The 15,496-nt window shown below is 35.9% G+C and overlaps 1 protein-coding gene across 6 annotated transcripts in view; it reads right to left on the bottom strand.

Annotated features, from left to right (window-relative positions):
* The window catches only part of SLC4A4 (solute carrier family 4 member 4), a 491,407-nt gene that overhangs the window by 74,477 nt on the left and 401,434 nt on the right, over positions 1–15,496 (bottom strand). For all 6 annotated transcript variants that reach the window (XM_055297381.2, XM_055297379.2, XM_055297378.2 and 3 more), the window contains 2 exons: positions 11,912–11,982; positions 1,278–1,469 (listed from right to left, as the gene is read on the bottom strand). In XM_055297381.2, coding sequence (XP_055153356.1) covers positions 1,278–1,469; positions 11,912–11,982 — 263 coding nt within the window. The remainder of the gene's footprint in view (positions 1–1,277; positions 1,470–11,911; positions 11,983–15,496) is intronic.

Consider the following 15,496-nt stretch of genomic DNA (forward strand, 5'->3'; position numbering starts at 1 on the left):
AATGCATGAAACAGCCAATTCTTAGACAATAGAGAGCTGGGAAAATAATAACTATCTGCAAAGTACAGATTCTACCAAAAGCCTCAAGTAAGAGAGAGAGAGAGAGAGTGTGTGTGTTTTTGTGTGTATACACACTGTGGGCTAAACAAAGAATGGCTGTGGGTTGAATTCTTTCTGCCTGTGGATCACCAGCTTGTAATGCCCATGTTAAGCAGACTAAGTTGAATGCTTCTTTCTACATTTCACTTTGTGGAAACTTTTCATTCCTTGGGCTATCTACTTCTAGACATTTCATTATCAACCCCTCCATTTATTTTCAATTTTGTAAGAAGAATCAGAGAGTCAAAAATTTTCTAGGTGAAAGTAAATATATTTTCATTTCCTAGGAGTTGGAAAAAGGAATTTCATCAAGTGCATCTCATATTCTAAAATTCTCCCATTCCTTTTACATATCATGCAAGAAGAGCTGTTTCATGAGACGTCAGCTGTACAGAGCAGGTCACTGATATAAATCAGGTGTAATCAAGATTGCCTAAGAAATACTGACATCCTAAACACTAAGAACTGAACTGTAAAGCAAAGGATTATCTTAGTTTGATTCTGCAGGCAAAAAAACAAAATGCCATTAACTAAATATTAGTCTTTTCTTACAGTATCTCCATGAACCCACAGTTTGGACTAAGCTCACTCAGGCATTTTAGTGGGAGACAGGATGTTTGCACAACCCAGTTTAATTATCTGTTTCTCTGTACTATGGCATTCATCATTATGGGAACGAAAGTTTGGCTCATATGACAGTCATATCTTATACCAATACTTGTGTAACAACACAATTTAAGTTTACTCCTACAGCCCATAATTCAAGTACTAAAATACTCAAATGTACAGCTGCTGAAGAAATTCTACAACATGGAAATTCCTGATAAACAAGAAGAGTTTTTGATTATGTACTTAAACACTATGAATTTAAAAGGTATTTTTCTTCACTCATGCATTTTTAGATATAATTCATCTCATTTTTTTTCCTTTCAGCACATTCAGAATTATGAGAGGTATATGACAGAATTATGTGAGAAAGTCCTTGGAAGGTTTTCCAAAGCTTGACTAGACTTATGTTAATAAGTATGCACATGAACAAAGATGGAAGTGTAATTTTTAAAACGCACAAAATTATATTGGACACGTTGAATTACAGGTGCCTTTTTCACCTTGTAAAGTTGTATTATTGTTGATACAGTATAAATCCAACGAAAATGATTTAAAGCTCAGGTACTTACTGTGGTTGGAAAATAAGGACTAGTTTTGAATTTTTTCAGAGCCATGGAAGAGGTGTAGGTTCCCAAGAAGAGGATAAAAGACATGAGTGTGATATCAGGAACAAAATTACAGTTGTTCCCGACGAGGTTTCCTCCATATTTCAAACACTCCTTCTTCGACAAAAATGCCCAGTCAAAGGTAGTATTATGGTACTGAAGAAGAAAAACATTAAAATTTTTCTAGAGAACATTGACATATAAAAAGCAGCGTTTGATACTTGATGAGCTATATAGGAATTACACCAAAAGTTTCTGTAAAACAGTCTGAAAATAAGCACTGGAGGGTGAAACTTGATGAGGTGTTCATGGAATAACAGATAAGATGGGCCAAGAGGGTGGCAATTATTGAAAATACAATGAGAATGATGCAATTTGTTACCTAGTTTGGGCAACAGCCTTAAAATCGCCCATTTGTTCAACAGAAACCACAAAGTACTTCTTTCCTGCATGCCTTCCTGAGAGTAAACTGAGACACATTAATATTCTAAGTCTCAAAATGTAAGACTCTCTAAAACACTTTTCTTTTTCAAGAAGTACTTACCTTTGTAAGGCATAGCTTCTTATGTATCTACCTGATGGCCCTATGGTTAATGCTGTAAAAGTTGTAATAGATTAACTACTCACGGAGCACTTTCACAAGTATTCTGTTTCTTTTCTAAATAACTAGGAACTGGTGATTTAAGCAATTAACTATAAAAATGTGGATGGTCCCTGCTTTTTCAATTGCATATTCTAATAAAGTATAGATTTTTTTTCTTCTTGACTGTAGGTCAGCATTATGAGCATCTCTTCTTTGTATGTGCTGTGATGCCTTTAAGGCTATGTAGTTGTGTATGGAATATCCATCTCCATGTTACATGGCCTCAAACATATGGTCAGTTTTCATGTATGGCTGTTGTGGAGTCAGTGCTGTGCTTCCCTCTAGCAGCTCACTCTTGTTCCAATTTTTTGTTTCTAATACATCGGAGAATCCTTTTGCCAGCATAGTAGATAGGGCCAGCACACCCATCCCCCAGCTGCTCTGAGTAATATCTGCTCTTAATTCACAGCTGTCTTCTTCTCTAGAGAACTGCCATTAGCCATTTAAGAGCCACCTCACCTGCAATGTAGTGCCCTCTCATAGCCGATTACTAACCAATACTAACCGGAGTCTAAAACTATACCCTCTTCGTCTCCAGGTGAGAGCAATTCTATGCACAATTTATGCTCCAGAGCTCCCATGGGATCAGGCTGAAGCAAAACTCAGCTGAAACCATATCCTTGTTTAACTCCTTCCCTGTCTTATACTGCTTCTCTCAATCTGTTTTTATTGTAACCACTGTCTCAATAAAGTCACATGCACCCCAAATCCCTATATCTGAATCTGCTTCTATAACAGCCGACTTACTTGAATTACCAGTCAACCAAAAGTTAATGGCCTCTAAGCCTAAGAAACTTTTTCTAAAATATCAGAGTTTGGAGGAAACTTGGATGATTTAATCAGATTTATCACCCTTAGTATTCAATAGTCCTGAAAGATGAACATTCATTCTCTGCCTGAACATTTTATGTGATGAGCAGTCTCCTGGTTGCTCAACCCCTTGCTTAACAAAATTTCTGCACAGATCGCCCTTATACTGATATTTGAATCTTCTTAAATATCCTTTAAGTTTCTTTTGCTATGCACAACACTTTCTTGCACACTGTGACAATCTGGCTTTTTTCTGGGGAGAGATTTTCAAAATTGTACCTATCTAAATGGATGCCAATGTGGTTGGGTGGAAGGGACTGGGTGTCTCAGCTTAGAAACATTCTAAATACCCATAACTTACTCCTCTTAGGTCCAGGGCTAATGGATATGTGATATGCTATCAGAAGAGTTATTTGAAAACACCTTGCAAATAAATGTGGAAAGATAAATTTCTCCTGTCCTTTGCAGACAAGAGTTCTACCTCACACCAAACACATCATCAATGTCTTCTACTATTCAATGAATTTTGATGATATGAGTAATATAGTCATAAAAGAAGAATCTCTGCTCAGAAAGAGTTCAATTTTTTATAGAGCTCAAAAGGTAAAGTGCTTACATAAGTCAATAAAAAACAAACTATATATTTCCCTGAAATATTTTTCCTATAGAAGCTTCAACTTGTAAACAGCTGAACTGCATTCTTGCTTTTATCAAACTCTGCTTCTGAAAGGTGATTAATCATATCTCATTTTGTTTTTGAGATTTCTGCATATGGATGTTTATAGGAGCATACATTTAAAGTTTAGAAGTCATAATAGCTAACAGGTTTCTTTGTTTTAAAGTCAGCAAAATGTAACATAATTTCACTTCAGCACTTTAATACCAGCAGAATTCTCTATAACTAGAGTTGCCCACAGATAAGTTGCATTAAGGCAATCCTGACAGGAAGTTCTATTGATTTGCTTACAGAGATTCAGGTTGAGGTGAAGACTATACAGATGTACATGAAGTGACAGACACGTCTTCTTGCTTACATCAACTTAAAATGCCAAATGATCAGTATTTTGTAAGCCTCTAATGATTCTTTGTATCATTATCCGGAAACTTGAGTCTCCAAATACCACCTTTTGTTAAGGACTTCAGTATAAAAACTGCAGGTGGCATGCATATATGTCTGCATATTTGGCATTTCAGAATACAAAGTTTCCTACTCCCATAAAACTTAAATTCTAGCTAATAAATAATTCCATTTAGATATCACTAAAAATACATCTATGTTATCTGTATTATTTCAATGTTATTATTCCACATAAGCTGATGTCAGTGAAGGTTAATTCCATAAAACTTCAGGCGGGGTCCATTTCACGAACAAACTTACCTATGACCACTGCTACCCTCGATGTTCAAGCCACTATTGTCTCCTCTGGCCTTAATGCAGGAGACCCTTAACTCATCTCACTGCTACTGCCCTCTAGCCCTTACAAGTGGTTCTCACATCTCTATGGTTTTGATCTTTATTTCCTATGCAAAATTCTACACATACTGTTTAAATGGTTAAATCAGAACTTTAAGAACAAGACAGTCCTGGCATGGTGGCTCACATCTGTAATCCCAGCACTTAGGGAGGCCAAGGCGGGAGGATCACTTGAAACCGGGAATTTGAGACTAGCCTGGGCAACATAGCAAGACCTCATCTCCATTAAATTTTTTTTAATTAGCCAGGCTAAGTGGTGCGTGCCTGTGGTCCTAGCTACTCTGGAGACTGAAGCAGGAGGATCACTTGAGCCAAGGAGTTTGATGTTACAGTGAGCTATGATTGTGCCGCTATATGCCAGCCTGGGCAACAGAGCAAAATCCTGTCTCTGAAGAAAACAAAGAACAAGACAAATGGGAACACAATCTCAGAAGTCCTTTCTGCCTGTTAGAATTCTCTTAGCACATTATCTGTTTTCCTTATGATGCTTGTAATGTTTTATTACAATCATATTGTAGCTTCCTCAATATTCACTGTTGTAAGTTTGAAAATATTCAGAGATACCTAGTGGGTCTGAGACCTGGATCTAGGAGAGATGTCAACTTTAGAGACATCTATTTAGGAGTCATCAGGAAAGAGCTGATCATTGGAGTAGTAAGACAATAAAACTACAAGCGAAAAATGTGCAGGAAAAAAGAGTGTAAAACATCTAGGGTATCCACTATGGAAGTGAAGATACCACAAAACACTATGAAAAAGTCGTCAGGGTGATGGGTAAAAGAAGTACAATGAGCTGAGAAATGCGTGGGAGTGAAAAAATTGCAATAGCAATTACAGACTATTTTTTCAAGAAATACAATAACAAAAGAATAGGTTAGAATATGCAAATTGCAATGTTAAGGCAAGTTCTTTGGGGTTGGCAAAAACTTTTGAGGTGTTTACGGTGGATGAGAAATAATCTGGTTATGGGGATGAAAAGGAAAAGAGATTGATGGGAAATGCGAGAATGGAGAAAGGAGAGAGAGAGAGGGAGGGAGGAAGAGAGAGGGAGGGAGGAAGCGAGAGAGTGAGAGAGAGAGAGAAAAATGCACAAGGACTTATTAACTGTTTGGACTGAGGATGGATAAAAGCTAAAAATGATAAATATATAGTGCCTGAGGACCAAAGGGACTGTGCATCAACAAGGAAAAAAAAGAAAAGAGCAGAGTAAGACAGTAGCAGAATTCAATTTGGGATACATTAGGCACTGAAGAAATCATTGTTGATTGAACAAATGAAATCTGTCATCACATCTGGAGTATATGACATATTCAAGGAAGATATCTACCAATTTATCTACTCTTTTTATCTGGAGGACAAAATTAAATTAAAATAAACTTTCAATTTAGAGTTGCTGGGTAAAATGTAGGATGCCCAGTTACATTTGAATTTCAGGTAAACAACAAATAGTATTTTCAGTATAAGTGTTTCATACGTAACATTTAGGACATATTTATACTAAAAATTATTCAATATTTATTTAAAATTCATCTTTAACTGGGCATGTTTTATTTTTGTTTGCTAAATCTGGCAACACTATTTCAATTAGATATAGAATATTTTGAGTAACAGTCATATCTAGAAAATAGAAAAATGTGGCCACAGGAAAATAGAAAATGCACTGGGACCTAAGTGCATGAATGAACTAATGTAACCTTTACAGGTGCAATAAAGATAAATAAAACAACTTTTAAAACTTCCCCTAGAGAAATAAAGTATGTTAACTTAAATATTAACTAATAATATAACCCAGTAAAGGGAAGTATCTAAATGAGTGGTATGAGGATCAGATGGTCAGAAGAGGGAATAATCATCTTCATTGAGTACAGAGAAAACAAAATTTAAACTAAGCCCTAAAAGAAGGGCTGGTTTTTGCAGAACTCTCATATTCAAAGGGCAGCAGGAGTAAGAATAGAAGGACAGCAAAACTGTAACAAAAGGGAATAAAAGTGACAAATTTTAGATGTGCATTTCTTTCTGCACTGGCAGCAAAAAAGAGGTAAAGTATTAGAGAGAGACAGACATCATGAGCAAAGATGCTGATATGGGGACATACAATGCTTCATTCAGCTTTAAAGATGTACTGAATGCTCACCTTTGTGGAGGATCTAAGAGTGAATAGACCAGATGGGCGGAAGCAGATTGTTTAGGTAAATGGGTACTGGGAGAAAAGATTTAAAGAAAATGATCAAGTTGCTGAGGTTCTTAACTGTGGTAAATCTCATGAAAAGAGATTTCAATCTATTTTTTGAGATATCTTTTTCAAGAGAATTACCCTGTTATACTGAGTGGATCTGCTCGCAATTCTTAAAAGTAGAATGCATACCAAAGGATTTATTTTAAAATTTAAAAGACCACAGTATCCTCCCTAAAGGAAAAAGTGAGGGATAATATGAGACAGGATGGACAAAATGTTCAAAGCCATTGAGGCTAGGTGATGCGTATATGGGGCTTCACTGCATTTTTCTATTTTAGTGCATATTTAAAATTTTACGTAATACTTTTAAAAGTAGGAATGTGTAATCTTCAAGGAGATTTAAGGACAGAATGGTTTTTACACTTGACTTTCTCAGTGGGAGAAAATCACAAGGATGCTTTGCACAAGAATATTAATATGACATGCCATTTCCCATGAAATGAATGTTAATTCCTAGAATCATCAGGAAGGTTCTTAGTCCCATGATTAACAGCATCTCTGGGTAGTATAATAATAATAATAATAAAAATAATAATTAAAGGTTCTGTATTACAGTAGATCCTCAGTGTCATCAATAGGTTCATGGAACCTGCAACTTTAAGCAAAATGATGTATAACCACCAATTTTACCATAGGCTAATCACTATAAACAAGAGTTAAGTCCCTATGGCATATTCCTGGTCACAAAAACATCACCAAACTTCTAAATAAAGATCAAAACATTTCTAATATTAAATGCTAAAATAAATGTGAGCTATACATACATTTAAGAAAGATTAGTAAAAATAAGTAAGATAATTATTCTCATTCCAGGTTAGGGTTGTGAGTGGTCAGAGCCTATCCTGGCAGCTCAGGGTGCAAGTCAGGAACTATCCCTAGACAGGACACTATCCCATCACAGGGTGCACTCACACACACACCCACACTCAGTCTGACTGGGAAATTAAGACACGCCAATGAACCTAATATGCATGTGTTTGGGATGTGGAAGGAAACCAGAGTGCCTAGTGAAAACCCATGCAGACATGAGGAGAACATGCAAACTCCACACAGGCAGTAGCCTGAGAGTCAATTTCTCTTTTTTCATCAACGTTATAATGAAACGGTGTAGTCTGAGGACGTGCTGTAGCCCTTTTGAGTACTGACTGATAAAACACGTGCTTTTAAAAATATAAATGAGAGTGATACCACTAATAAAAGCCTCAAGGTTAAGTTGTTGATGTACTTATTTAGAGTTTTGCCCCCACAGTGGTGAGCCAGATTTGCAATAATCTGAAATCTTACCTTATCATCTACAGCATGCATTTGAGTTACAGTTGTCTGTATCATTATAAGATATCAAGATGAACTGGTCATTCTGCTTGTGATTAGGATTACAGAAAATTGTGAGAGGCCATCACTCCCATCCTAACAACCAAAGCAAGCTAGATACCCTATAAAAATCATAGTTTTAAAAAACTCACCATTAAGATGAGGAAAAAAGTCAAACATTTTTTATTATTTATTTATTTTTAAGATATTAATACATAGTCTCACTCTGTTGCTCAGTCTGGAGTGCAGTGGCATGATTGTAGCTCACTATAACCCTACAGGTATGTGACATTATGCCCAATTAATTTTTCTATTTAGCGAATTTTTAATGGCTACATGCAGACTGCGGTGACAGAGCAGAATTCAGAGGAGTCCTAGGCATAGATCAAGTCTACATCCGCTCACCAAATTTTCTCACGGTCTTTGCCAAGTGCACGGGTAACACATGGAAGACTGGAGGTTGGACAGCAAAGCTAAAAGAGTTCCCCCTTAGATACATGGAGCCTCTCTTAAGTGTAAGGAAGCCACTTTCTTAAGATGGGAGGCAGAGAAGCAGAGCTGAGAGAAACTTCTCTGAGGCATTCAACCACTTTGGAAAGGGCTCAGGTATCTGCCATCTGAAGGCTAGGGGCAGAGTATGTGGGCAAAGAAAGATCCTCCAAAAAGAAACCTGGGGTATCAGACAAAATACAGCATTCCATGGGAACTTCTGGTATGATGGAAATGTCCTGTATCTTGTTTGGATAGTGGTTACAACCATCAAAACTCATTTCAATGAATACTTCAGAACTGTATATTTTAAGGTATGCCTCAATTTAAAAAAAAGGAATCTGATGTGTAAAAACAAAATACTAACTGATGCTTTCAATCACTTCCTCAGAAGAAACTGACATTCGATTTTGAAATCTGGTGTCTCACACTCTGAGAGCTGGAAACTGTAAGCCAACAGCTATTAATGCTCATTATCTAGATACAGTGTGAACAAGTTGTGGCTAGTTTTAAAGGTTTACAGGAACCTTTTAAGGAACTTGGTTTGCAAGTTAAAGTGATATACCAAGCAAGAAATCTATAGAAAAATTGGAGAAAGTGAGAAGAAATAAAGACACCATTCCAACAATAAATGGAAATTTTAAAACCTGCCTTTTTATCTTGAGACATAGTTAGCTTAGAGTTCTAATCTTTGTTTGAATGCTCTAATACCCCACTCTCCCGCTCTTTTCCCTGAAACATATCCCTACCACCATGAAAAAGAAAGCTTGTCTTCATGCTAGTGAAGCTGAAGGGAAAAGACCTTCCTTCATCTGACAGGATGAACTGAAGGCCTGTGAGGGCAAGCTTTGCTGGCTCCAGGGGATGCATGTCACTTTTCCTGTACCTTCTCTCACAATCTAATTATGGCTGAAATGAAAAAAGGAAAATTAAGTCCTGATGACTGTGTGTCCTAGGAAAGGTTCAGGATAGGAGAGCCGGCTAGCATGACCAAGCAGACGGAGGACGCAGTAGCCTCTCAGAAGATGGGGTTCCCAATTTCCCCTCTCCATTAAACTTCTGAGTTATGGAGGCTGCATGACCTAATCAAATGATAATATCTAGAAAGAACAGTAACAATACCTAACATTGACTGAGAGATGACTACATGCCATCCACTATGCTAAGTTCTGCCTATCTATTAAGTTGACACTTACAGTACCTTTGAGATAAGTACTATTACCATCCCAGTGTTGCAGATGGGAAACTGAGAAGGTTCCACAGCCTATTAAGTCGTGGAGCCCTGCACTTGAACCAGGCAGTCTGACACAAGAACTCAGTATCTGTGAGTTCCTCTACATAAAACACTATGCTGCTTCCTGAAAGAATAGAAATAAGGCAAATTCTAGAGGCAGAAAACCCTGAGTTCAAATCCTCATTTTACCATATACTTGTAATATGTATGGTCTTTGGGAGGTCAGTTAACTTTTCTAAATCTCTGTTTAATCTATAAAATAGGGGTAACATCTAATAACTCATAAAGTGATTGTGAGAATTATAGACAATTACTGTGAAGAGTCTGGCACCTGGTAGGCGCCTCAATAATTGATCATTATGATTGATGGTAATAAATGATATTTGTTTAAAACTCATTTCTGAGTCATTTACCTATATTGTATGTGTGTGTGTATACACAACATATAAATATAGGTATTGATATAAATGAAAAAGGAGAAATGAAGGATAAAATAAAAGTTGGCCTTCATGACCACACACACACACACACACACACACACATTTTTTCTCCTAACTTCTTTCCCTAGAGGTGCTGAACATAGCACCTTCACATTTTAATTAAGGTATGCAACTGACGCATATGAAGGGATTGCTGCCCTGGAATATGGGGCATCTATAGGAACTGGAAGGGTAAACATTGCCATTTGTGTACATTGAAGCATCATGGTATACTAGCAATGGCACCAGTCTAGGAACCACCCAGACTTCAGTTCAAATCTTTGTTCTACTAATATATGGCTATGTGACCTAAAGCAAGAAAGGTGATTTACCCTCTGGAGCTTCAGTTTCTCTCGTGTATAAAATAAAAGTAATTAACCATGGTAGTTTATGTTGATGGTTATAGTACATATTAAGGTCTACAATGATGAGAATATGTGTAACACATGTGGTCTCTAGTAGGTGTTCTATAAATAGCAGTTAAGTTTAAATGATATTATGCCTTTATGTCTCTATCACAGTCATACTAGAAGTCAATCAGAACTTCCATTTTTTTTTTTCAAGAACCTTATTGTGACATTTTGTTTTAATACATATCAATTACTGGAGTCTCTGCCAGGACTTGCCCAAAGACAGGGCTTAAAAGTTCATTAATTTTAATGATTCCCTTGATTAGTTACAAAAAGAAGTTAGATAATTTCTTTTTTTAAGTCAGTGGAAGTGAGTGTTTCACTAATATTTATTGCAAATTAACTTATGTTTTTATTAATTATATTAACTACATTTTAATTAAAATATATATTATTAGATTATAGTTTATTAATTATATTTTTACTATAAGAATTTTGAATAAAATTCTTTCAAATCTAGAAGGAGGTAGTTTTCCCTGTATTTAGGCAAGACCTTTCAGGCAATAGGCTGACCAGTTGAAAGACTGAAAGTTGAACTCCTTTCTGTATGCATGTGGTGAAACATATACACATACTTTTTCACACACCTAACATCAAACATGGAAGAAATAGAGAAGTAAGTTTGAGGAAAGTCAGAGAAGACTTTAACAGCAAAAAAAGCAGTCAAGAGAGCCATAGAATATAAAAACAAAAAAGAGGGTCACGTGAGAGTTGCCCAGGAAAGATACAAAACATCATCTTTGAAAGGGTATGTTAGAGCACTCACTACATAATATCTGTAGAAATGTCCGGGTCTCCTGAGAGATGGGCACTCTGTCAATACAAGGTATTATGGCTTCTGTCTTTATAACTGAAAGATTGATATTCTTTGGTAAGATTCCATGTTCAGCATAGAAGGAGCACAATTGGAAGTCTGAAACAGCACTTTCCCCTTTTTCTCCAACACAAAAGCCTCCTTCCAGTGTGTGACCTTCCATGCAAAACAGCTCATTTTTAAAGCTTAGTTCCAGTCTCCTAAAGATCCTTGGTTACCAGCCATGGGAAAGGATATCATGTGACAGAGGCACAGTCCTTTCTAAGTGACAGGGGAAAGGTCCTGCTACAATCACTCTTAGTGAAGAGAACACAGCACCATTTGGTTGGTAAGAATTCTTAACCATACGAGAAACAGAGAGAGGATACTGTGCTCTATTTTCCAACTTCTCACATTTTCCCTTGTGAAAATATTTCGAGGTTACAATTAATGCGATGTGGCAGTTAAATTCGTAAGAAGTTTTAAAAAGCATGTCATAGAATAAATATTGGCTTTTTTTAAGACAAATAAAAAAAAGTGCTGACTAGAGCAAAGGAAAGTGGCTTTTTTTTCCCCGCCCCTCCACTGTCAATAATTGTTACATATGTGTTCATGCCAGAATTGCTGAATGGTAGAAGACATCATATATTATAAGTATTATAAACAAGTATACGATACGCAATCAGTATGAAGGTAATTTAAAATAGTAAGTCACTTACCATGTCAGTAGAAGACATAGTTGGCAAATACTCTGGGGCCAGTGTGGTGTCATTAGATATTGAGATATTAGCTGTAAGCAGAAGACAATTATTTTATACTATAAAACTAAAATAGAAAAAGACCTTAAATGCATAATTAAGTATTTTTAAAAGCAGAGTTATACAGTAAAAATGTCGTTAATAACAACATAAGGGCACAATGAATTTTTATTTATTATATATGTGTTCACCTTTCACCTAGATAAAACAAAGATTTGGACACATCTGCTGTGCTCTAATCTGATAAGAGATGATGGTGAATATTTAAAGAGATGGTATTAAAATTTGTTTCAGGTTTCAAAAAAAAAAAAGAAATAAAACTTCCCCGATACTACAAGGTACTCAATATATTTTGTCTAGTGGAACAAGGGCTGTTCATAATTGATTAAGTTGACCACTGGCTTAAGAATGCACAGGAAAATCTCCCATATTGAAGCTTTACTAATTAAGACTTAAATAATTTGTAGCTTTTGGAAATTTCAACAGTGTATGAGAAAGGTTATCCTTGCAAATTGTGTGAAAACAAGAGACAGTACTAAATAATATAAATATAATGGAGATGAATATTTAATCTAATTTTAAAAATTATTTTCATATAATGTGGCATCATTTATAGGTTTAAGATGGCACTTGAAGAAAAACCTAATTTATTAAACCAACCTTCCTCTTGGAAACATTTCGTTCCTTTTTTAAAATTTTATGTGTCTGACAATTAAAAAACAGTATTTAAAAAGTATTCTATAAGTAAAATATTTTTCTTTATCAGATAAGCCTTTTTCCTATTTTGCAAAGCTTTATGTATTATAAAATAAACTATTAGAGCATATTCCTAATTTATAGAAATATTATGAAACAACACATCAGGGTTTTTATTTGTTCGTTTGTTTGTTTAGGGTCCCATAGTTTATTTAACATTTGAATTGCTAGCCACTGTTTGGTCCCTACTCCAGTCCCTCTGAGCCACTAGCTTGCCTTTTTAGTTTGCCATGCTTCAAGTCCTGCCTACATAAACCTTTAAGAAGAAACACACAGGTTTTGATAGCTGACATTAGAATATGAGATCCATAAGGGAGGAACAGAAGAAGCTTATCTTGTTCACTGTTTTTCCCTAAAATCTACCCAGTGTAGCTCTTAACAGGAACTCAAAAATATTTGTTTACTGTCAATAAAGGAAGTTAGGAAAGAGGGCATTTCATGACTAAAAATGAATGAGAGCAGATAAATTGGGGAAGAAAAAAACAAGAGAAAAACAAGAGAAACAACTAAAAGAGAGAAAATATTTAGCTTGAGTCCTACATTTGGTCAGTTTTGGAATTCACTCTGGTCTTGCAAGACTTTAGATTGTAAAACTGTTAAACTAAAGCTGGCTGTTGCCAGAGTTTCTCTATTTCAGCAGTAAAGCAAGTACATGTGCATATTATCTGTGTTCTTATTCTCTCTGTTTCATTACAGGTCACAGAGGGAATTAAAATAGGCTGAAGCACATCAGAAAGCTAATCCACCACAATCAAGTAGGCTTTATCCCTGGGATGCAAGGTTGGTTCAACATATGCAAATCAAGAAATGTGATTCATCACATAAGCAGAACTAAAGAAAAAAATACCAGATTATCACAATAGATGCAGGAAAGTCTTTGGATAAAATTCAACATCCATTCATGTTAAAAAACTCTCAACAAACTAGGTATTGAAGGAACATACTTCAAAATAATAAGAGCCATATATGACAAACGCACAGCCAACATCATATTGAATGGGCAAAACCTGGAAGCACTGAAAACTTGTGCAAGACAAGGATGCCCTCTCTCACCACTCCTATTCAACACAGTATTGGAAATCCTGGCCAGGGCAATCAGGCAAGAGAAAGAAACAAAGGGCATCCAAACAGGAAGACAGGAAGTCAAACTATCCCTGTTTGCAGACATGATCCTGTATCTAGAAAACCCCACAGTCTCAGCCCAAAAGCTTCTGAAGCTGATAAATAACTTCAGCAAAGTCCCAGGATACAAAACCAATGTGCAAAAATCACTAGCATTCCTAAATATTAACAACAATCAGGAACAAACTCCCATTCACAATTGCCACAAAAAGAAGAAATGCCTAGGGAATACAGCTAACCAGGAAGGTGAAAGATCTCTACACAGAGAACCACAAACCACTGCTAAAGAAAACAGAAATGACACAAACAATGGAAAAACATTCTATGCTCATGGATAAGAAGAATCAATATTGTTAAAATGGCCATACTGCTCAAAGTAATTCATATATTCACTGTTATTCCTATTGAACCACCATTGAGATTCTTCACAGAAATAGAAAAAACTATTTTAAAATTTATATGAAACCAAAAAGAGCCCAAATAGCCAAAAAGAACAAGGCTGAAGGCATCATGTTACCCAACTTCAAACTATACTACCTGGCCCTAGTAACAAAAACAGAATGGTACTGGTACAAAAACTGACACATAGACCTATGGATCAGAATAGAGAATCCAGAAATAAGACTGCACACCTACAACTATGTGATCTTCAACAAACCTGACAAAAAGAAGCAATGGGGAAAGGATTCCCTATTCAATAAGTAGTACTGGGATAACTGGCTGATCATAAGCAGAAAATTGAAACTGGACCTCTTCCTTATGCAATATAAAAAAATTAACTCAAGATGGATTAAATACTTAAATGTAAAACCCAAGACTATAAAAACCCTAGAAGACAACGCAGGCAATACCATTCAGGACACAGGCATGGGAAAAGATTTCATGACAAAGATGCCAAAAGCAATTGCAACAAAAGCAAAAATTGACAAATGGAATTTAATTAAACTAAAGAGCTTCTGCACAGCAAAATAAACTATCAACAGAGTAAACAAACAACCCACTGTATGGAAGGAAAGTTTTGCAAACTATGAATCTGACAAAGGCCTAATATCCAGTATCTATAAGAACTTAAACAAATTTACAAGAAAAAAACAGCCTATTAAAAAGTGGGCTAAGGACATGAACAGAAACTTTTCAAAAGAAGACGCATGCAGCCAATAATCATATGAAGAAAAAGCTCAACATCAATGATCATTAGAGAAATGCAAATCAAAACCACAGTGAGATACTATTCACACCAGTCAGAATGGCTATTACTAAAATGTCAAAAAATAACAGATGCTGGTGAGGTTGTAGAGAAAAAAGAACACTTATACACTGTTGGTGGGAGTGTAAATTAGTTCAACCATTGTGGAAAACAGTGTGGCAGTTCCGCAAAGACCTAGAGACAGAAATAACATTTGACTCAGCCATCCCATTACTGGGTATATACCCAGTGGAATACAAATTTTTCTATTTTAAAGACACATGTACACCTATGTTCACTGTAGCACTATTCACAATAGCAAAAACATAGAATCAACTTAACTGCCCATCAATGATAGGCTGGATAAAGAAAAGGTGGTACATATACACCATGGAATACTATGCAGCCATAAAAGGAATGAGATCTTGCCCTTTATAGGGATATGGATGGAACTGGAGGTCATTATCCTTAGCAAACTAATG

This window comes from Symphalangus syndactylus, chromosome 10, assembly GCF_028878055.3.
Source record: "Symphalangus syndactylus isolate Jambi chromosome 10, NHGRI_mSymSyn1-v2.1_pri, whole genome shotgun sequence".
Taxonomy (NCBI): Eukaryota; Metazoa; Chordata; class Mammalia; order Primates; family Hylobatidae; genus Symphalangus; species Symphalangus syndactylus.